Genomic DNA, 23506 nt, shown 5'->3' with positions numbered 1-23506 from the left:
GCTTCACAGATCCAGGAGGACATGTGGAGTGTACTACAGGTGGCTTTACAGCTGTTAGGGGCTTGGGTCGAATCACCTGAATTCAGTTCCTTTATGTGCTAAGCCTCAAAATCCCTATAGAAACAAATAGCCCACATTTAGATGCTGCCCCCTGGTGGAAACAAAAAAAAAAGAAAAACAGATGTGTCTTGAACACAGACGAACTGAAATATGTAAAATCATTTATTCAAACTTTTCAATAGTGAAATTTAGATTTTCTTGATGCAGTATGCATAAATTTTCAATTCTATACAAAACTGTTCGTTAAACTTTGGATGAAACATTTACAAATATACAGAAAAAAACTCCAGTTTCTTAAATCAGACACCCTGAAGACCTAAAGGGCTGTCCAATAGCACACCAAAGAAGTAATAGGACATCATCGCTGTCAGTCACCATTAGAAGGGTAAAAATGTGTGTTGGGAGGCTACAAAAATAGAGTTTCATGTAGATGCAAGTTTGGTATAGCAACAGAGGTTAGAAGCCTTAAAAAACTATTAGCTTTAGAAGTTAGTAAGTTTAAATCTTTTGTAAAGGAAAGATTCAAATAAAGAACACCTCTCTTTTAGGCACTAAAATCTAAAATGCCATTTCAAAGTTATCCCATTGTGGATAAAATGCATTTTCTTTCAGCTTTAAGCAATATGACACACTTGAAGTGTCACATAATAAATAAATAGCTAAATATTAATTTAAATTTGATTTTAGTAAATAAATATGATCAAAAAATATGCTGCAGGGTAATGGAGATGACAGAGTGAGCTGCCGCTGCATGACTTACAGCAGGATTAATTGTGTGAGAATGGTATGGCTTATTCATAGTTAGGAAGGCAACTCAGCAGGTTACAGTTTGGAGTTCAAACTAAATCAACAACAAAAACCAGTATGAAATCACCCAAAAAAAGACCTAAACTAATTTGTTGTCTAATAAAACGAGATTTCCATAGTTTTAAAGCCTAGCTTGCAAACAAATATTCAGAAAATAAACCAAACTATAATACAGTGCACAATTGTACATTGTCTTTTGTTCACACAAAATAAAACCTTCTTCATAAAACATGTTTCATTTTTGCACCATCTTGAAAAAGAGGTTGAGCAGGGTAAATAAAGGGGCATCAGTCGACGACTGCTCCGAAGGAAAAGAGGCATTTGAGGAGAGAGGTAGAAAGGCCTTCCAGTATGGCTACGATTGTATTTTATGATAGCAGGTGGATCTAAAGAAACATTAAATGCACCAAACACATTATTTCCTCTTCGTTACCTAAAGGAGTCTTTTCTAGTGGGAGCGTTTGGTCTCTTCACGCACAGCGTGCTCTTTGCCCTCTCGTTGTCCTCTCTCTCTCCAACATCAAGCCTATTTGAGAAAGCCCTTGTAGAGGAAATGAGAGTGACTGGTAAATCTCTCATCCTCCAGGCAGAAGAGCAGGTCCCTGAGATTGACACGCGTGATGCGCTGCCGAGTTGGTCTGGAGCCTGAGGAGCCGGCAGCACCAGTCAGAGAGGAGCCTGTTCCGGATCCCTGAAAGATGTGGAAAAGTTTTTTTTACTGACTGCATGTAAAAGCTACAAATTACAAACATAGTAGCATATAACTGTGCAGCAGAAGAAGGGATATGCATTTTTCTTTTCTTACAGAGGAAAAAACTGAAAAGTGTGGAGTGAATTTCTATTCCATACCCCCTGAGTCATTAATTAGCAGAGCCATCTTTCACTGCATTCACAGCTGCAAGTTTTTTAGAGCAAGTCTCTACCACTGTTACTCATCTAGAGAGTGACTAGCTAGAATACACAAAGAACATCTGAACATCAGTTTCCAAGTCTTGCCAAAGTATTTTCTACAAGACTTTGACTAGGCCATTCTAACGTATCCTTTGATCTAAACCATTCCATTGTAGCTCTCTGTCTATGTTGTAATACTGGAAGATAAACATCCACCCCAGCCTCTAAACAGATTTCCTTCTCGACTGTCCTGACCAGCTTCCATGTCCCTGCTGAAAACTCCCCCAGGAATGATGCTACCACCAAAATGTTTCACTGTGGAGACTGCATTCAAGGTGATGTGCAGTGTTTCTTTTCCACAACAAATGGCTTTTTCCATTTAGACCAAAAGGTTCTACTTTGGCCTCATATGATCAGAGTCCCTTCCTTTATGTTTACTATGTGCCATAAATAGCTTTTTGACAAACATGACTTCTTTTTTTTATAAACAATGGCTGTCTTTTTGTCACTCTTCATAAGTGGCCATATTTGTGGAGTGTATGATTAATACGTGTCCTGTTCATAGATTAACCCAACTAACATTTGAAACTCTGCAGCTCCTCCAGAATAACCATTGACCTCTTGGCTGCTTCCCTGCTTAACCATTTAATTCAATTCAATTCAATTGAAATTAACCATTTATCATTTTCCTTCCACCTCCCAATTTTGCACCACGTGGTGTTGGTCTAAACACATAACCCATCTAATACCCTCATGTTTTAGCTGTAAAATGACCAAATGTGAAAAATGTCAAGCAGTATGAATATTTTTGCAAGGTACAATAAATAGATTCATGACAACGGGTGTGCCTTTATTAATAGAGGTCTTCATATTTTTAAGAGAAAAATAAAGCACAGCTCCAAAAATTAGAATAGTGTGAAAAAGTTCAATATCTTTATGACTCATTTCCAAAAGTAAAACTCAATATTATATATTCATTACATAGACTGAAATATTTCAAGCCTTTATTTCTCGTAATTGTGATAATTACGGCTTACAGATAAAGAAAACCCAAAAATCAGTGTCTCAGGAAATTAGAATATTTTAAAAAGGTTATAGCATATTCATAGAAAGTTCAGTGGAAGGAAAACATTTGGTAGGTAAAGGTGCACCAGCATAAGGGATAATTGCAACCTTTAGAGGATTGTCAAGCAAAATCTTGGAGTCGGTGCATTAAGGGCCACTACTCACAAAATGCATTCAACAAATGGGCTACAAATGTTGCATTTTTATGTCAAGCCTCTCCTAAACTAGAGACAACTTCAGAAGCATCTTACCCATGGTAGGGAGAAAAACAATTGGACTGACGCTCAGTGGTCCAAAGTCCTCTTTTTAGATGAAAGTAAAGTTTGCATTTCATTAGGAAAATAAGGTCCCAGAGTCTGGAGAAAGAGTGGAGAGGAACAGAATCCACAGTGCTTGGTGTCCAGTGTGAAGTTTCCACAGTCAGCGATGATTTGGGGGGCCATATCATCTGCTGGTGTTGGCACTATGTTTTCTTACGTCAACAGTCAACGCAGCCATCTACCAGAAGTTTTAGAGCACTTCATGCTTTCTTCTGCTGACAAGATTCATGAAGATGCTGATTTAATTTTCCAGCAGGACTTGGTACCGGCCCACACTGCCAAAGGCATCAAAAGCTGATTTTAATGACCATGGTGTTGCTGTGCTTAACTGGCCAGCAAACCGGTCTGACCTGAACCCTATAGAGACTCCATGGAATATTGTCAAGAGGAAGATGAGAGACACCAGACCCAACAAGGCAGATGATCTGGAGGCCACTATCAAAGCAACCTGGGCTTCCATTACAGCTCAGCAGAACCACAGGCTGATTGCCTCCATGCCACACCGCATCGATGCAGTAATTCATCCAAAAAGAGGCCCAACCAAGCATTGACTGTACAGAAATGAACATACTTTTCAGACGCCCGACATTTGTTTAAAATATACTTTTTAAATGATCTTATGTAATATTCTAATTTCCTGAGGTGCTGAATTTTGGGTTTTCATTATGTGTAGGCCATAATCATAACTACAAGAAATAAAGGCTTGAAATATTTCACTCTTTGCGCATTGAAACTACATGAGTTCCACTTTCTGAAGTGAGTGACAAAAATATTTAATTTTTCCACGAAATTCTATTGAGCATCATACCCCAAACTGAGAACACACCATATGGCTGAGGCGTTCCTTGGGTTAGAGCCTGCATGTTCTTCTGAACACGCTTCTCCACCAGATTCCACCCACAGTCCAAAGACAAGCAGATTACAGTGATTAGTGATGAGCAGGGGAGCTCATGAAGACTGTGGTTTAGCACAACCATAAACAATAATTATGTTGGCATATGAAGAAGCAAAAACATTTAAATATGGAAGGTAGCAGAATAAAACAGGACACTTGAAGGCATTTTGCTATAAGATGAGAAGTCAATGTGAATATTTGGCTAACTGTGACACCTTTCCAAGAATGGCATAAAGCATTAGCTGTAGCACTAAAAGGAAAAATAATGACAAATTCTCAAATACCAGTGAACAGATTCCAGAAAATATACACAAAGTTTTTCTTTAACAGCACAAGGAGAATAAAGGATAAATTTTTAAGATGAATGTGTCATTTTATTAGATAAATGTGAATCAAACTTGTTTTAATGTGATCTGGAGTCAGCTGACAGTTGCAGTGAGAACAGAGCTCTGCTTGATGTAATGAGAGGCGTCACTCTGCAAGTTTCTTTGCACAGCCCACATGACTCAGGGCAGTTAGGAAGGACCGCCAGCGACAAATTCAGCCTTCTATCCATAATACAGACACCAAGGAGCAGGTCTGACTCTTATTGCTAACATTTATAACCACTACCTAAAAGAACATTTTAAACTGAAGTGGCTCCCATTCACACTGTAAAAACATACGTTAATACAGAATATTGCAAAGTATTCATACACCCTGGATAAAGGTCCAGAACTCATCTGTTTTAACACTTGACATTCTCCATCCTAAATGACTGAGTTTGAGCTATTTTGCAAAGCAGAATGGACAAAAATATCAGTGTCCAGAAGCAAAAGACTTGAAGAGACATACTTTAGCAGCTGTTAGAGCAAGGAAAGATGGTTTTAAAAGTATTCATTCGGGGACTGAATGCACATGCGCCCCCCACTTTAGGTTACATATGTGAGAAATTTTGAAAACCCTGTTGTGGGGAGAACAAGTATTTGATACACTGCTGATTTTGCAGGGTTTCCCACTTGCAAAGCACGTAGAAGTCTTTCATTTTTATCATAGGTCCTCTTCACCTGTGAGTGGCGGAATCTAAAGCAAAAATCCAGAAACGCACATTGTGTGATTTTTAAATAATTAATTTGCAATTTATTGCCTGACAAGTATTTGATACATCAGAAAAACAAAAGGTAATATTTTGTACAGAAACCTTTGTTTGCAATTACAGATTTCAGACGTTTCCTGTAGTTCTTGACGAGGTTTGCACACACTGCCGCAGGGATTTTGGACCGCTCCTTCATACAGATCCTCTCCAGATCCTTCAGATTTCGGGGTGTTCGCTGGGCAATAAGGACTTTCAGCTCCCGCCAAACATTTTCAATTGAGTTCAGGTCTGGGGACTGGCTAGGCCACTCCAGGACCTTGAGATGTGTCTGTCAGGTCTACTATTTTATCCCTGATGTCCTTCCACAGCTCTCTGGTCTTGGCCATTGTGGAGAGGTTGGAGATTGTTCGACTGAGTGTGTGAACAGGTGTCTTTTATACAGATAACGAGTTCAAACAGGTGCAGTTAATACAGGTAATGAGTGGAGAACAGGAGGGCTTCTTAAAGAAGAACTAACAGGCCTGTGAGAGCTGGGATTCTTACTGGTTGTTAGATGATCAGATACTTACGTCAGGCAATAAAATGCAAATGAATTATTTAAAAATCACACCATGTGATTTTCTGGATTTTTGTTTTAGATTCAGTCACTCAGAGATGACTAGTACCTAAGATAAAAATGAATGACTTCAACATGCCTTGTAAGTGGGAAAACCTGCAAAATCAGCAGTGTATTAACTACTTGTTCTCCCTACTGTATGAGCTACTTTCAGTGAATTTAACACATAAAATATAAATCATGAGACAAATCTTGACGAAAAATTCAAGCGGTATAGATTTTTTGTTAGGCACTGTGTGTAAAGATAAACCATTGGTACAAACTCTCCCCGTTTCTAAGCTATGCTGTCAAATAATACTACTATCAAACTAATCCTCTGATTTTATGCCAATAAAAAAAATATAGGACAGATGGAAACATATAGAGGAACAGAAAGATGACCCAGAAACATAATGTACCTGTCCATGGTTGCCGCAGGTGCTCAGGCACAAATCGTGCAAACATTACTGTTGTCATTGTTACCTCAGCTGAAGCAGATGAGGGAGAGCCGAGATTCTTCCTCTTTTTCCTGGGGCCAATGGCTGCCAAAGCAGTCAGGTTGGCTTCCCTCTGTCTCATCTGAGCCAGCTCCTGCTGCTGCATCTGGACAACATAAACACACCAAAAAACATGAATCAGCCATATACAGAGCGTAAATGTGATGAAGACACCTGCAGACTGGGCTCCACCGCTCCTCATACCTCTTTTGCCTTCTGTTTCAGACGCAGCTGCTCTGGATCCTCTTGCCGAGCTCGAGACTGAAAGGCCAACGTGAAGAACGGTAATTTATCAGTTAAATCGCTTTTTTAAGACACTTCATTTGCAGTTTCATTGTTGTTTCACTGTGTGGAACAACAGTACATTAAAATATAAAGAATAAGACACTACTTATTCAACTGTGTAATAATTAATTTAAAAAAAACTAAGCCAAAATAGAGGCAGGTTATACAAGAAATCCACGTATGTTTGCACAAATTAACACAATTAGAAGGCAAGTGGTGCCAATTAGATGTCTTTAGCACAATGGCAAGAAGGAAACATAACAGCAAGAAACCTACAGAATAAGTTTCAGCACATCATACTGAAAAGGAAGATAAGGTTATGTCTAAACACTTTGAAATCCATTGTTCAATGCAGAGAATGACATCCACACTAGTAAATAGTGTTAAATATGTAATAAAGTTGCCAGTGTTTTCATAAATTAAACCTCCCGAAGAGTTTCCTTCAAGCTTAGACCTTGCAATGGTTTAGAAAAAATAAAACCTATAACTCATCTACGACAGGACACAGTTTGTAAGCTTAAATTTTTAAGTTTCCGGAACCAAAACAGAAGCAGCCTCAACAGATCTGGCTTGTTTAAAAGGCTTGATAGATGGAAGGTTTTCTGAAAACAAAACGGCAGCAGGAAATAAGGATTAGAAGTCGGAATCGAGGGCTGCATGGTGGTCTTTCTGCATGAAGTTTGCATGTTCTCCCGTGCATGCGTGGGTTCTCACTGGGTACTCTGGCCAAAGACCAAAGACATGTCTGTTAGGTTAATTGGTCTCTCTAAATTGCCCTTAGGTGCATGAATGAGTGTGTGCATGATTGTATACCCCGCCTCTCGCCCGTAGACTGCTGGAGATAGGCACTAGCTTCCCCGCGACCTACTATGGAATAAGCGGTAGAAAATGACTGATGACTGACTGAAGTTGGAAACAAACAAATTAGTGTGAAGTCTCCACAGTCATCTGCTGGTGTTGGTCCACTGTGTTTTATCAAGCCTAAAGTCAGCTCAGCCATCTAGCAGGACGTTTTAGAGAACTTGGTGCTTCCTTTAGCTTGATGTAGATACTGATTTCATTTTCCAGCAGGATGTGGCACCTGCCCACACTGCCAAAGGTACAGATACCTGCTTTAGTGACCATGGAACCACTGTGGTCGACTGGTCAGCAAACTGGCCTGAATGTGGACCGCCTAGAGAATCTATGGGATTCAAGAGCTGCTATCAATGTTGCTTAAAGCAACACTTCGGGAGAACCACAGGCTGATTGCCTCCATGCCGCATCACAATAATTCAAGCAAAAGAAGTTCCAGCCAAGCACTGTATAGTCCAGAATTATTCTTACTTCTGGCAAATTTAGGCTTGAAGTAATCTTTTAATCTTACCAAAATGTTTTTGTGACTAGAAGTAATATTACAGTTTCGGAGTGGTCCAGCCAGGGTCCTGACTTAAATATGACTGAGAATCTGTAGAGGGCGCTAAAGTTATGGCAAGGAGGCTTTCCAATCTCTTTAAGCTCATCACTAAATATTACTCGTCTAAATACCAGCAGATCAAAGAATATAGAAGGGCTTTATTATTAGAATGCCAAAAAAATCTTTACATTGATTATGAAGAAGGGGATATGTATTATTTTCAACGTAGCTTTAAGATCATCTTGTCCCAGAAAAGGCAGCTGGCCTGCTGTCAGGGGAAGGAATAACTTTAAGCTTAATCTATATACTCTACAGTATATGGATTACCATACCTGTATTAGAAATCATTTTTATTTGGTCATATACAGAATTCTTATTTTCTGTGAGACTGAATATTTATTAGCTGTCTGCCACAAACTAGAAAATTAACAGAAATAAAACACTTATATCACTGTTTGCATAATAAATCTATATGGTAAATGGCCTGTACTTGTATAGCGCTTTACATTACAATCATTCATCCACCCATTCACACACTGACACTGGTAGTCTACATTGTAGCCACAGCTGCCCTGGGGCAGACTGACAGGAGCGAGGCTGCCATACAATCGGCGCCATTGAGCCCTCTGACCACCATCATTATATATATATATATATATATATATATATATATATATATATATATATATATATATATATATATAGTATGAATTTCACTTTTTGAATTGAATTACTGAAATAAGTGAACCTTTCAATGATGTTTTAATTTATTGGGATGTAAGTAAGTAAGTAAAATTTTATTTATATAGCACCTCTCAAGACACAGATCACAAAGTGCTTCACAACACTAATACAAAGTACAATTGGAATAATATATTTATAAATGTAAAATAGAAGATAAGATAAAATCAAAAATAAACTAACCAAACGCAAGCCTAAAAAGATGAGTTTTTAGCTGTTTTTTTAAAAGACACCACCGAATCCGCAGTCCTTATACACAAGGGGATAGAGTTCCAGAGTCGGGGAGCTACTGTTGCAAAAGCTCTATCACCCTTAGTTTTCAGCCTTGTGTGATGTACAGCCAGTAGGACTTTATCGCATGACCTCAGAGACCTGGGGGGATTGTACGGATATAAGAGTTCACTGATATAAGTTGGGGCTTGACCATGAAGATCTCTATAAGTCAGGACCAGAATCTTAAACTGAGCTCTGAATTTAATGGGGAGCCAGTGCAGCTGGATGAGTAACGGTGTGGAGTGGGAATACTTAGAAGATTTTGTCAGAAGTCTAGCAGCAGCATTCTGAACAACCTGGAGACGTTCCAGGGAGTTTTTGCTAAGACAGGTAAATAAAGCATTACAGTAATCCAAACGTGAGGAAATGAATGCATGGATAGTAATCTCAAGTTCAGAACGTGACACAATGGGACTTAACTTAGCAAGGTTACGTAAATGATAAAAACAAGAGTGAACCAAAGATTTGATGTGGGTATCTAAGGAGAAAGCAGAGTCAAAGGTTACACCAAGGTTCCTGATGGAAGATTTAGCAAATTTGCCAAGAGGACCAAGAGCTTCCATTATCCTGGGTATAAATCTATCAGGGGCACAAACAAGGACTTCAGTTTTTTCATCATTAAGTTGGAGAAAGTTATCAGCCATCCAACTTTTGATAGATTGAAAACATACAATCAGCAACTGTAACTTAAAAACATGTTCAGGCTTAAAGGAAATATACAGCTGAATATCGTCAGCATAACAGTGATAAGAAATGCCCTCAAAAGTGCTCAGGATAAGCTGTAAAGGAAGCAAATACAATAAAATATATGCATACACCAAGTTTTTAATGGTTACTGAATGGGTTATAGCCAGCGATTGATAACCTTGTGTCCAAGCCAAACCTTGTCAAATATACATGTTCCCATGACGACTGATTAACATGAGAAAAAACGTTTGATTTAAATTCCTAAACAAACTACAATAGGTCAGCTTCAAGAGCAGGAAAACATGACCTAGAACATCCCGGATAGAGGAAATGTTTCTAAACAACAACAATAGTCTGATGTCTTGAAATTTAAACTTTAAAACACAGAAAGGATTCATTCTTTTAGGCTGACTGCATAAAGCTGGACGTTTTTACACAGCAGGAGACTTGTATAAACCTTTCTAAAGCAAAGCTAAACTAAAATCTATGATTCATTATCTACTTAATGTCAACATGTCTAACGATCTGTTGTTAGAAATTCAACCTAAATACCATTTGATGAATCACACGTCAATTAGGATGCTTGCTGGCTGCGGGCTCCCAGATATCGAGTCAAAAATCAATTACAGCCGACCTTGGGTCCAACTGTACAAAACACTGATATCAACTGAAAAGCTGTTGAGTGACTAAGAACAAGATGTGGACAAAACAGTTGTTGAGTCAGCCGTATATGTTCAACACAAAACTGTAACAGGCAGCCAAAACATCAACAAACAGGTTTCATTATTATATTAAGTCACAAGTCATCATAAGGTACCTTAGCTGCCTTCAGCAGGATCTCCCTCTCCTGCTCTTCCTTCCGCTGTTTCTCCATCTGGTCGAGCTGCTCAAAGAACCTCAGCTGGGCTCGAACATCGCTGCTCTGCTCATAGCTGTCATCCTCCTGCTTCAGGACAGTTTTGACACAATGTTATCCCACATAATACATGTATAATGATAAATGCTGAATATTATAATTTAGGAAATCTAGTGAGTTTCATTAACAAACCTTAAAGTTGACATTTTTCTGCTGGGCTACTTGGGAGACTTTTTCAAGTAAGTTCAGAAGTCGCTGCTGAGTAGCATGGGAGACGTAATTCACCACCTCCGCGCCCAGATCCGTTACTCCATACCTCATTCCTGGAGCAGAAACAAATTGTGCGGTGAGAGACTGACCAATTGCCGGATGTCATTTGGTCAATAAGGACAGAGTGTCACCTATCTCCAGCATTCTCCTCTGCAGCAAGGCGGAGGAGAGAAAAGCCTCGTCCTTACAGGAATGTGTCACTGCGCCAACAAGTCCAGAGTTAGTAGCCAGGATATTAGCACTCTCCTCAGAGAGGTTTACTCCCGCCATTGAGGCCACGTCATTAATATCATCATCATCTCTGTTGATACAGAAGCAGAATGGACAGGAGCTGCGGTTACACATATTTAACTGTAGCATGCAGGACTGAACATTGGAGTCCATTTAGGATAATTACAGTATCTGACAGTTATTGCTCCACAGCAACACTGATTTTCTTCTTCTGCAACTATTGTCGTTAATCTAGCAAAACCAAAACGTTCTTGATGGAAAGTATAGTGCTTTGCAAAAGTATCCTTACTGTTTGAAGCTTTCCACACTGTTATGTCAGAACCACAAACTAAGAGATTTTATGTAGATTTAATCTGATAGACCAACAAAAGGTGGTACACAAATTTGAAGTCGAAGGAAAATGATACCTGGTGAAATTATACACAAATAAATATTTGAAATTTGTTTGAATTCAGGCCCTTTTACTCTGATATCTATAAATAAAATCTAGTGCAACCAAGAGCCTTGTGCTAAGACTTCAATGGTAACTGGATTAGCTGCAGAGATCAACAGCTAAGGTGGAAGAATTTAAAAATGGGACAATTTCAGTCTTGCACCCCATAAATCTGTCGGTTATAGAGTGGTGTCAGGAAAGCATATTGTTTAGCGAAAGGCAGAAGATGTCCCATTTGGTGTGGGTGCTTTGGTCAAATGACACCATAAATTAAAACCAACACAGCAGATCCCCATGGTGAAACATGGTGGTGGCAGGATCAGGCTGTGGGAAAGCTTTTCTTCAGCAGGGACAGGAAAACTGGTCATAGTTGATGGGAAGAGGAATGGAGCTAAAACACAGGGCAATCATGAAAGAAAACCTCTGAAAGGTTGCAAAAGACTTGAGACTGAGTTGAAGCGCACCCTTCCAGCAGGACAACAACCCTAAACATTTATGCAGAGCAACAACGCAATACCTTAAAATCAAACTCTGATGTCTCGGTTGATCCAATCAACCTCCACACCTAAATCCAATTCAGAGTCTGTTTACAGACACTAACCACCCAATCTAATTGAGTCTGAACTATTTTACAATAAAGATGGGCAGAAATTCCAGTCTCTAGGTGTGTAAATCTGTTGGGACATACCCCACAAAGGCTTGTAGCTGTAATTGCAGTGAAAAGTCATTCTATAGAAGTATTGACACAGGTGGGCTAAATATAAATGCACAACACCCATTTCAGATTTTTATTAGTAAAAACATTTGGAAAACCATGTATAACTCTCCTTTGACTTTAGTATTTACCCAATTTCATGTTGGCCTATTACATAAAATCCCAATAAAATACTTGAAGCTAATGATTTTAGAATGTCAAATGTTTAAAGAAAGGGCATGGCTACTTTTAACGACAACTCAAGCAAGAATATTTGCAGAAGCATATTTAGTTGCTATGAGACTATCTTCTAATGCCATAAAGTTGGGTCTTCTATCGCTTCAGGTTCATTTTTGTGTTTCGGCTTGAAAACATTAACATTTTATGTAAGAGTCTTTTTAAAGTTTGTGTGAAGACAAAACATGTTTTGTTTATGAAGAAGTCAGCAGGAATCTTATGATTGTTGGTGCTTTTACTTTTAGAACCAAAAGGACTTATTTGTCTTGCTCCACCACACAAACTCCCAAATAATAATTAGTGGCTGTAACATTGAAAAATCCTGAACATTTTAAGGGTGTGATTACTTTTACAGGGCACTGTATCAGTGGCACAAAAGGAGATTAACTTATCTTACTTGAAAGTGCCACCCGCTTCTTTGAGCTTGTTCTTCTGTGCCTGTGTCAAGGCAACAGCAGAGACTTGTTTGGAAACAAGTGTCACCTCAGGTCTCAGTGGAACTGCCAGAACAGAACAAAAAGGACAGAATAAGTACCTGGATGCAGAAGAAAAAGCACTCAGACACACACATAAAGAATGGAGTTGTCAGGGTAACATCTCACCTGGTTGCAGCTCTTTAAGCTGCACCTGCTGTTGTCCCACCACCATGCGACCTGGGGACGGGTTCCGTACAGCCATCATGGGGGAGGTTGGTAAACTTACCTGAGGTCTCAAAATCGCTCTTTGCTGCTGAGGCTGGAGAACCTGGGGGGGCAGGGGGAGGTTTAATACTCATTTATGAGAATCTGAATAAATTGCAAGTATTGTTTCCATACAAAACATACAGGAAAAAGTATTAAAAAAACAACTACGTGTCTTTAAATTGTTTTGTTCATTTTTAAACCGTTTTACAAATAATAATCTCGAACAAATATACCATAATAATTATGAACACGTCAGATGGTTATTGTGCTGAATTTCATTGGGTGATGATGCCTCTGTTTGTGATTTGTTATTCCAGTGCACTTCCTCCCTTCCCAGCAGTGCACCTTCTTCTCTCCATTAAAAAGCTATACTCCCTCCCTGCATATCGTGTGGCCCGTTTAACTCTGCTTGATTCAAGATGATGGAAAAAACAGCTTCAGGGCACATCTGTAATATTAGTGCATATTAGGGCAAGCCTTGGTTAAATTGGTCTAGGTCCCTTAGGATCAATCTCTACTTAAAGCTTTCATTCATTTTCATTTGATACAGAAACCATACAACATTAAGCCCTTTTAGACTGGAGGAAAGGAGAGGCAAAGAGAAACAAACTGCGTTGGTTTGTGATCTCGTATGGAAGCTTATATGGGCCAAATCTCTGATTTACCTGGCACTTTATGGGTATGTTTCAGGCATTCACTTTAAATACAGCACGTCACCACACAGCAAATGGCATGTTTTAGAGTCTGTATACTCCAGTTTACAATTATATGGTTACCAAACTAGTTGATGATCATTTCAATAATCAATTAATCACGACTAAATGTTCCAGCCCTACTTTCAACACGCCGATTTTGGCCCACGTGAAAGGAGTTTTAGCACCACTGTTAAGAACCATAATTAGTATCAATCAAACTGGATCAACACAGTTCATTGAATATTCAATAAAATCCATTATGGTTGCACAATTTTCCAAAGTTTGGAACAACTTTCCTTAGGTTTTACACTGTATCTGCTATGAAACACTAATTTCATTGAACATGCAGTAAAAGCCAGTGAAGGCTGTAGGGTGGATATATTTTACCTCCGAATTTTAAAATGTTTCCAAAACAACAAGACTCCTGCCGCAGGATGACTAATAAAGATGTAAATAACATGTAATCAACATAAACAGCACTTGTTTTTTTTTTTACTCCACAGAGTCCAGGCAAACAACTGACAGCCAGGATTAAACAGAAGGTTTCATGATATGTAGTTATGGGGGGAACATGCTTAAGACCGCACAGTGGAAATGCAGCTAAAGCAAAAATGCTTTTGCACCGAATAACTCTCAAACTGAATGAAGTCAATTGTTAACGAGATTTTACTATGATCTTTGTCTTTATTGGTAGTAAAAATATCTGTCTTTCAATTGCAGAATATTAAAGCTAATAATGCATACATCACTGAAACAACTAAAACACTGCAGATATGTGACTTTGCATCGTTACCAGTGACGCTGTCTGTTGGTTAACTGTTGGCTGAAGTTGGGACCGATTGCCTGGTGCTGTGACACGAGGAGCAGGGCTGCCCAGAACCACTGTGGTGGAGTTGGCTAAGGCAGAGGAGACCGCAACTGAGGCTGGCTGAGGAAGCCGACTCTGCTGGATGAAAGCTGCCGAGTCTGGGGTGAGCTGCCTCAAAGCTGGGAGGCTTCTCTACAAAATTATTACAAGACAGCGATTAAATTATTTGAGGTCAACCCTAAATATACACCACCTTAACGTGTGCTGTTAGCTGAAAGAGAAAACTGAATGCAGAATGGGAGTTCACACCTTCAGAAAAGGCACAAGGTATGGTTGGGGGGAGGAATTTAGCTCTTTGTACAATCTGCTGGTGAATTCTTCAGCTTCCAGCTTGCTTTCCTGGAAAAAAAACAGAGTTTTTATATTTACATGGGGATACTTTATTTCGTCACTGTCTTAGTTTAAAATTTTAAATCTTAAAATGGAACGTTGAAAAGTTTGTTTTCACTCTGTGAAGCACACTCACAAGCAGGTCTTTGACCAACTCTCTCACAGTGGCTGCAGTCTCTGTGGACTGCTTCCCGCTGGATGCCAGCTTGATCAGTGTAGACAGGAAGTTCTTGCATTTCTTTACATTCTCCATTGTCTCCTATCGCAACCAGAGACAACCCACATTTTAAACAGATCTTAGTTTCCATTTAGAGTAACAACATTGTGTGTCACAGGACGGGTGACCTTCACCAAATACTCCGTGTGTCATGAACTCCTGCATGCAGTAAAAGGCAGATGCCTGCTTGAAGTGAGCACATCTTACTTTGCTCACAGTTACTGAGGTAACTGTGGTTCCAGCTGTAGAAGTGAGCGCTCTAGGGGCTATTCCTGGTACTGTGGACCCAATGGAGCTCTGGGAAGAGAAAAAAAAAAACTCCTGTCTTAGAAAATGAAGCACAGAACTTTGAAGTTCTAACTAATTAGAAAGATATTTTGCTACTCCAAAACACCCCAAAGTGGCTCAATAATATTTAGATCTGGTGACTGTGCAGGCCATGGGAGATGTTTAACTTCACTTTCATGTTCATCAAACCAATCTTTCACCAGTCTTGCTGTGTGTATTGGTGCATTGTCATCCTAATACACGGCACCGCCTTCAGGATACAATGTTTGAACAATTGGATGCACATGGTCCTCAAGAATGGTTCGGTAGTCCTTGGCAGTGACGCGCCCATCTAGCACAAGTATTGGACCAAGGGAATGCCATGATATGGCAGCCCAAACTATCACTGATCCACCCCCATGCTTCACTATGGGCATGCAACAGTCTGGGTGGTACGCTTCTTTGGGGCTTCTCCACACCGTAACTCTCCCGGATGTGGGAAAAACAGTAAAGGTGGACTCATTAGAGAACAATATAGGTCCTTCTCAAAACATTAGCATATTGTGATAAAGTTCATTATTTTCCATAATGTCATAATGAAAATTTAACATTCATATATTTTAGATTCATTGCACACTAACTGAAATATTTCAGGTCTTTTATTGTCTTAATACGGATGATTGTGGCATACAGCTCATGAAAACCCAAAATTCCTATCTCACAAAATTAGTATATCATTAAAAGGGTCTCTAAACGAGCTATGAACCTAATCATCTGAATCAACGAGTTAACTCTAAACACCTGCAAAAGATTCCTGAGGCCTTTAAAACTCCCAGCCTGGTTCATCACTCAAAACCCCAATCATGGGTAAGACTGCCGACCTGACTGCTGTCCAGAAGGCCACTATTGACACCCTCAAGCAAGAGGGTAAGACACAGAAAGACATTTCTGAACGAATAGGCTGTTCCCAGAGTGCTGTATCAAGGTACCTCAGTGGGAAGTCTGTGGGAAGGAAAAAGTGTGGCAGAAAACGCTGCACAACGAGAAGAGGTGACCGGACCCTGAGGACGAGTGTGGAGAAGGGCCGATTCCAGACCTTGAGGGACCTGCGGAAGCAGTGGACTGAGTCTGGAGTAGAAACATCCAGAGCCACCGTGCACAGGCGTGTGCAGGAAATGGGCTACAGGTGCCGCATTCCCCAGGTCAAGCCACTTTTGAACCAGAAACAGCGGCAGAAGCGCCTGACCTGGGCTACAGAGAAGCAGCACTGGACTGTAGCTCAGTGGTCCAAAGTACTTTTTTCGGATGAAAGCAAATTCTGCATCTCATTCGGAAATCAAGGTACCAGAGTCTGGAGGAAGACTGGGGAGAAGGAAATGCCAAAATGCCAGAAGTCCAGTGTCAAGTATCCACAGTCAGTGATGGTCTGGGGTGCCGTGTCAGCTGCTGGTGTTGGTCCACTGTGTTTTATCAAGGGCAGGGTCAATGCAGCTAGCTATCAGGAGATTTTGGAGCACTTCATGCTTCCATCTGCTGAAAAGCTTTATGGAGATGAACATTTCATTTTTCAGCACAACCTGGCACCTGCTCACAGTGCCAAAACCACTGGTAAATGGTTTACTGACCATGGTATCACTGTGCTCAATTGGCCTGCCAACTCTCCTGACCTGAACCCCATAGAGAATCTGTGGGATATTGTGAAGAGAACGTTGAGAGACTCAAGACCCAACACTCTGGATGAGCTAAAGGCCGCTATCGAAGCATCCTGGGCCTCCATAAGACCTCAGCAGTGCCACAGGCTGATTGCCTCCATGCCACGCCGCATTGAAGCAGTCATTTCTGCAAAAGGATTCCTGACCAAGTATTGAGTGCATAACTGTACATGATTATTTGAAGGTTGACGTTTTTTGTATTAAAAACACTTTTCTTTTATTGGTCGGATGAAATATGCTAATTTTGTGAGATAGGAATTTTGGGTTTTCATGAGCTGTATGCCAAAATCATCCATATTAAGACAATAAAAGACCTGAAATATTTCAGTTAGTGTGCAATGAATCTAAAATATATGAATGTTAAATTTTCATCATGACATTATGGAAAATAATTAACTTTATCACAATATGCTAATATTTTGAGAAGGACCTGTATATGTTCCACATTGTCCACAGCCCAAGATTTGCGCTCCTTGCACTATTGAAACCGACGTTTGGCATTGGCATGAGTGACCAAAGGTTTGGCTATAGCAGCCCGGCCGTGTATATTGACCCTGTGGAGCTCCCGATGGACAGTTCTGGTGGAAACAGGAGAGTTGAGGTGCACATTTAATTCTGCCGTGATTTGGGCAGCCGTGGTTTTATGTTTTTTGGATACAATCCAGGTTAGCACCCAAACATCCCTTTCAGACAGCTTCCTCTTGCATCCACAGTTAATCCTGCTGGATGTGGTTCGTCCTTCTTGGTGGTATGCTGACATTACCCTGGATACCGTGGCTCTTGATACATCACAAAGACTTGCTGTCTTGGTCACAGATGCGCCAGCAAGACGTGCACCAACAATTTGTCCTCTTTTGAACTCTGGTATGTCACCCACAATGTTGTGTGCATTTCAATATTTTGAGCAAAACTGTGCTCTTACCCTGCTAATTGAACCTTCACACTCTGCTCTTACTGGTGCAATGTGCAATCAATGAAGACTGGTTACTATTTTTTTTTTTCTGTTGGATGGAATGTAGAGTAAATATGGAACAGATCATAAATATTTAGTATTGCATTTATGTAAATACACATTAAGAAATACAGGTTTGCTTCAACAGGTCTGTAATACTTTTGTAAATACAGTGCCTTGCAGAGTATTCACATCACCTGACCTTTTCACTTTTTGTCACGTTACAAACCTCAGTAATGTATTTTTTGGGGAATTTAATGTCACAAACCAATGCAAAATATTGCATTTTTGTTTGGTGCGAATTTGTGCGAATGCACATCGTACTTTTTGCAAATTAACTATAACTTGTAAACAAAGCCATGTGTGTGACAATCGTGGATCCCAGTGGACAGAAATGACTAGGGCGGAACAGAGAACAGACCCGGAAATGGAGGAAAACAATTATGGATGTCCTGCGTGCTGCATTTCTGTTTAGTATATTTGTGCAGTTGTAACAGCTGCAAAATCATTGAGTGTCAAGTGTAGCTTATTCAACACAGGTTTTTACGAAATTCTATTTCTAAATTTGGAATGCCGTCGGCGAATGCGTACTGCAAGCTGAAACGACGATGTGCTCTGCATGCCCTGGCCCACAGCGTGCTGGCAGCAGTGTTGCTAAGCAAAAAAGGGTAGATCAGGTATGACTTCAGTGCAACATTCACTTTTTACAACGTCCACTACAGTGGCTCATTAAGTCCAAAAAGGCGTATCTTTCTTGTAGTTGGGTCGGATCGAGGCCAGTTCGTATTAACACCAGAAGTAAACTGCACCAGAGTGTGTTTGGAAGTGGACCAGGACCACTTCAAAAGTGGGTCTTGATCCAGTTGTTTGGTCCGGACCAGGTTTCGCTTGAGTTTATTTACACCTGCACAACAGGTCCAAGAGGCCAAGGGGGGAAACGAACTCTGGTCTCTTTAAAGCAGACCAAAATGTGGCAGGTATGAATACACCCTTAATACCAGATCTCAAGTGTGGTATGCATTTGTATTTAACCATCTTTACATTGATAGCTCTAAATTAAATCCAGTGCAACCAACTGCCTTCACAATCTCCCCATTATGTCCAATTACCCAAGTCTTAAACATCTAATGCATGGGTCTGCAACCTGCGGCTCCGTAGTGGCTCTTTGGCTCTGGCTAAAACTTATAAAAATAAAGAAAACTAATGCTTTTAAATCTAGATACTTAAATAACAAATGAAGATTTTAACAGGTTCCCAGTTTTTTCATGGAATATTTGCACTAAATTTCCACAAAAGAATGACACTAAAAGCACCATTAATATTTCTGTTTTTTCTTGCAGTTAGGCAGGCAACTATGTGTTTTTAATCACATATTCCACAAATAAACATCCCATAGAAAAAAAACAATTAAAAATGGAAATAAAAAGGTGGGTCTTTAAAGGTGACAATACATTTTCAACTTCATATCAACTTAATAATATTTTATATAAGTTGTCTTTTGTCAGGTAATACTGTAGTTGCGGCTCTAAACCACTGTTAAATAGGCAGACTGATGGCAAAAACATCGCATCATAATAACAGAACGAGTTTATTGTGTGCAGAACATATCTACCAACCGGTAGGATAGGAGGTCTTTGAAGAGCAGTAGTCGCAGCGAGGGATGCTGGGGCCGGACAGCCTGGTCGGATGATGGTGCTCGGAGATACTTGTCTACTAATAATTGTGGTTCCAGGAGCCTAAAAAAGTGGCCCAAAGGAAACACACCAAACCTCTGTTTTTAGTTTTGCTTAATTTAAGACTAATAGCTAGACTGGTTTACTTCTAAGTTAAAATATATAATAATCCACTCCACAGATGGTTTCCTGAAGTATATGCACTCTGATGCTCAAAGTTACCTGGCCTGCAGACACATTTGTTGGCGTAGTTGTCCGAGGGGCCATGGCTCCCTGAGCCTGCGCTTGCATTTGGGCCAGAGCCTGTTGAGGAATCATCAAAAGTTGCCCACTTTCGCTGCGTACAAGCACCATACCTGAAGCGAGTAAGAAAGTCACGAACTTTAACAAAAGACAGCTTAAAAGCACAGTGTTGAGTCAGGTGAGAGTGATGGCATAGAGTTAAAAATGTGTTTTATGTGAATATAATTCATTAACACTGACTATGTTCGAAAACCAGGACTGTGCTTTGTTATAGTACAGCTTGTTCATCAGAAATGAAGGAGGAAATCCACATTAGTTTTCTGTATGGATTTTCAATAAATGATCAAGCCATTTGAATAAAAATGCAAAATAAGTATAAGATTTCAGCCAAATGATAGTTCAACCGCACTCACCCGGAGGTAGCTGGATGTTGTGCACACTGGGCTGTCCCGGAGAGGTCTGTGGGAGTCTCGGAGCCAGCATCTGGGACGTGATCCCGGGTGCACCTGCAGCTGTCATGCCAGGGGGTCGAGGAGCACTGATGGAGCTGGGGGTGGCAGCGGCAGAAGCAGGCTGCGGTGCTGACTGGATTATCGTCGTTGGTGGCTCTGCTTTAATGATGTGAGAACCTCCACTGACGGACGCAGAGGTGCCGGGCTGACCATTGTTTACCAGCGGATTTTGTGTGCCAATACCCGTCTGATTTTTTGCAGTAGCAGCCACGGCGGGGCTTGCAGTATTGCTCCCGTTCAAAGTTGTGCCCGAACCGGCTGTTTGCATAGGCGGCCTGACAAGTGTCACTGTGGGTCCTGCTGCTTGACTCGCAGCAGAACCACCGTCTGAATTCACTAGTGACGTCTGAATGACACTGTTTAACGACGGGGGCAATGAAGCGCCGGCGAGCTCCTTTGACAGGACTGTTCCGGTGCTCAGAACCGCGGCTGATATCACAGTGCCGCCGCTGTTGTTGCTGTTACCAGTGCCACTTGTCGCTGTGTTCCCCTCCAGAGGGGCAACGCTTCCTGAATTGTGAGAGTTCATAGTTTGGCTCCCATTAAAAGTCTGCACAGAGTATGAGCCCGCTTTCCCCGGGTGATTGGAGGGGAAACTTATACCGTCACTGACAACAAGTGGTTTTTCCGGCTCGTGTCCCGTTTTGGTGTCGGTGTTGGCCGTCGATGCGTCCATAGCTGAACCATTGGGAACTCGTTAAGCGGAGACCCCCTCTACACTTCAACTAGTTTAACAGGGAGCAACACACGCTCGGATGTGATGAGGGAAGACAACTGCACGTCTGCTGCTTTTCTCTGCCAACTCCGGCGCTTGCTTCTCCTTTGTTCTCAGAGAACAAATAACGAAAACAACATTAGTAGTTACAGCGTACCTGCTTCAGCAACGGTCTTGACCAAGTCCCAGCTGGACATTAGCTCGAGCTACCCCCCCGTCCCGGAACTATAACCATGTAATTACTGCCTGCCTCGTGCCTACCCAAATGTTTGCTGTTAAACAAGGACAGTTGTGACTCTACAGACCGTGGAGGATGGCAAACTACCGCTTTATTCACCCCTGTCTGTGAAAAGAGTTCATCCAACAGACTGGGGCCAACCGCCATCTTCGCAATCCTGCGAGCTTGTGAAAAGTGAGGTACTTACTAACTGACGTGCGCCTGCGCACAACAGCCGAAAGTCCACCGACCGGGGAGCTCTCTGAGCTGTGATTGGCTGCTCCGTCTGCTAAAAGGCGGTACCAATGGCTTCAGCTGTCATTCCAGGAGAAGTGGAAGACGGTACAACATCTCACCGGGGCGATATGTTTTCATCGAATGTTTCGCCCTTGGAAGCGTATTTGGTCTTAAGCTGCAAATAACTCTTTTCATAATTAAACCCAGTGGCCTTTGGTAGATAAATACCCTGGTTTGCTACAAGCTTAATGTTCAAATTTCAGAGTTTATTCACACTGTATGCACCGGGCAAGATGGCTGCAGCGAAATGAGGTTTCGGTTGTACAGAGACGTTTAAAGACGCCCCACCCTAAAAAATAAATGACCGTTAAGTAGTAGTGTTGCAGCTGAACGGCTTTAACAAGAAATTTGTTTTTGTGTTTTGAAGCATGAATATATAGAATCCATTCTCCCTAAATTATATTTCCATTTTTAACTAAAACCAGGGGCGTTTTTAGGATCTTGAACCTTTGTGGGTTTAGTCCAGCCCGGAAATTTTTGAAATTATTGTGACAGCAGCATAGGTTTTCATTACTTATTTTTAGAATGACGTAAAACTTGTACGGGTTAATTCTATCTAGACTGTTTTGTCCAAGGTGAATTAAATTAAAAAAATTACGTTAAATTTGTTTTTTGTTAGCTGCTGAGGTAAAAAAAAAAAAAAAAAGAAAAGTTGTTTTTTATAAGTGAAGACGGGAACTTTTCATATCCACAATATTTCCTCCTCCACTGGGCTCGGTAGTAGGCCTACTTCACTGGCTCAGGCAAAGAAAACCCTTAAAATGAAAAAATTATAGGAAAGTTCAGACTTTTTTAATGTAACTTTTTTAGATACCTTAAACAAAAGTAAAAACAAATTTTTTGAAACATCTCCTGTTTTGAAAAATGTTTTTAGTTTCAGAGTTGATACTTTTATGGTCATGTAATTATAACCAAAAAGATATATTTTCTATGTATTATGAAAACACATGACATAATTTATGACTTTAATTATTTTTGAAAACAAGCTATTGTGTTGGTGTGGGCATACAGTGCATTTGTCTCCATTGTGTCTGAATGTTCTCAACCATGCATGCATGGGCTCTCTCCACCCACTGGTGTGTGTGTGTGTGTTTTTTTATTCTGTATTGACCTGTGATGGATTGGCAACCTGTTCAACCTGCGTTGGCCTAATGGTGGATATAGGCACCAGTCTCCATCAAGAATAAGCGAGCATAGACAATAGATGGATAGAAAACTATCACGAAATTTTAGAGAGTACTTGTAAAATATATTTGGCATCATATTTATTTGATACAGCAGGATTTTAAAAGAGGTTTAATAAAAATTGTCTCACCACAGTAATAAGCTTAGGCTGTAGGAATACACTATTGGACGTTGGCGGCATGCATGTATTTTTGTGCTGTTGTGGTGCGCAAAAGATGTATGTCTCAATGCTTCTGCAATCAATGCATCTAAGTTTTGTGATGGACACTGGTGTAGACTGGTTGTTTTAAAGAAACATAAAGAACTCAGATCAGAACTATAAGTTCCTCAAATATGACTATATGTCAATTATTTTTGCTCAATAACACAGCATGAGTCTTTTTTACAAACATGATTACCAGCGTATTTGTTTTTGCAGGTAGCCAATAAGTTAAAAAAAAGAAGAAAATGTCAAATTTCATTTTAAATAAGACATGCTATACCTGTCTAACATAAAATAGCAACATAATTGCAGTGCCTGTGTTTACTTATTTTTCTTCTTTCCAGAGGTATTTTTAGTGTAGGTAAAAATGTCTGGTTTTAGTCATGCTACAGACACCATGTGTCACCAGTCTCCGTATTAGTGCTGGTGA

The 23506-nt window shown here is 40.4% G+C and overlaps 1 protein-coding gene across 2 annotated transcripts; it reads right to left on the bottom strand.

Annotated features, from left to right (window-relative positions):
* Positions 1 to 204: 204 nt before the first annotated feature.
* LOC124857101 (transcription initiation factor TFIID subunit 4-like) lies at positions 205 to 22326 on the bottom strand. 2 transcript variants are annotated; one of them, XM_047348219.1, is made up of 15 exons: positions 20362 to 22326; positions 19928 to 20061; positions 19649 to 19768; positions 15309 to 15398; positions 15021 to 15143; positions 14804 to 14893; positions 14480 to 14686; positions 12911 to 13052; positions 12706 to 12808; positions 10845 to 11014; positions 10636 to 10766; positions 10405 to 10530; positions 6410 to 6466; positions 6192 to 6311; positions 205 to 1558 (listed from the first exon to the last, which is right to left on the bottom strand). In XM_047348219.1, the coding sequence occupies exons 1-15, from the start codon at positions 21134 to 21136 to the stop codon at positions 1394 to 1396; spliced, it is 2553 nt and encodes an 850-aa protein (XP_047204175.1). In that variant the 5' UTR covers positions 21137 to 22326; the 3' UTR covers positions 205 to 1393. The 2 variants fall into 2 exon arrangements, with proteins under 2 accessions (XP_047204175.1, XP_047204174.1); XM_047348218.1 differs by having other exon boundaries at positions 10405 to 10533; positions 20362 to 22321.
* Positions 22327 to 23506: the final 1180 nt, after the last annotated feature.

The sequence above is a fragment of the Girardinichthys multiradiatus genome, chromosome 20 (genome assembly GCF_021462225.1).
Source record: "Girardinichthys multiradiatus isolate DD_20200921_A chromosome 20, DD_fGirMul_XY1, whole genome shotgun sequence".
In the NCBI taxonomy this organism is placed as follows: Eukaryota; Metazoa; Chordata; class Actinopteri; order Cyprinodontiformes; family Goodeidae; genus Girardinichthys; species Girardinichthys multiradiatus.
Note: the sequence above shows the minus strand (reverse complement) of the source record. Positions and strands in the feature narration are given on the sequence as shown.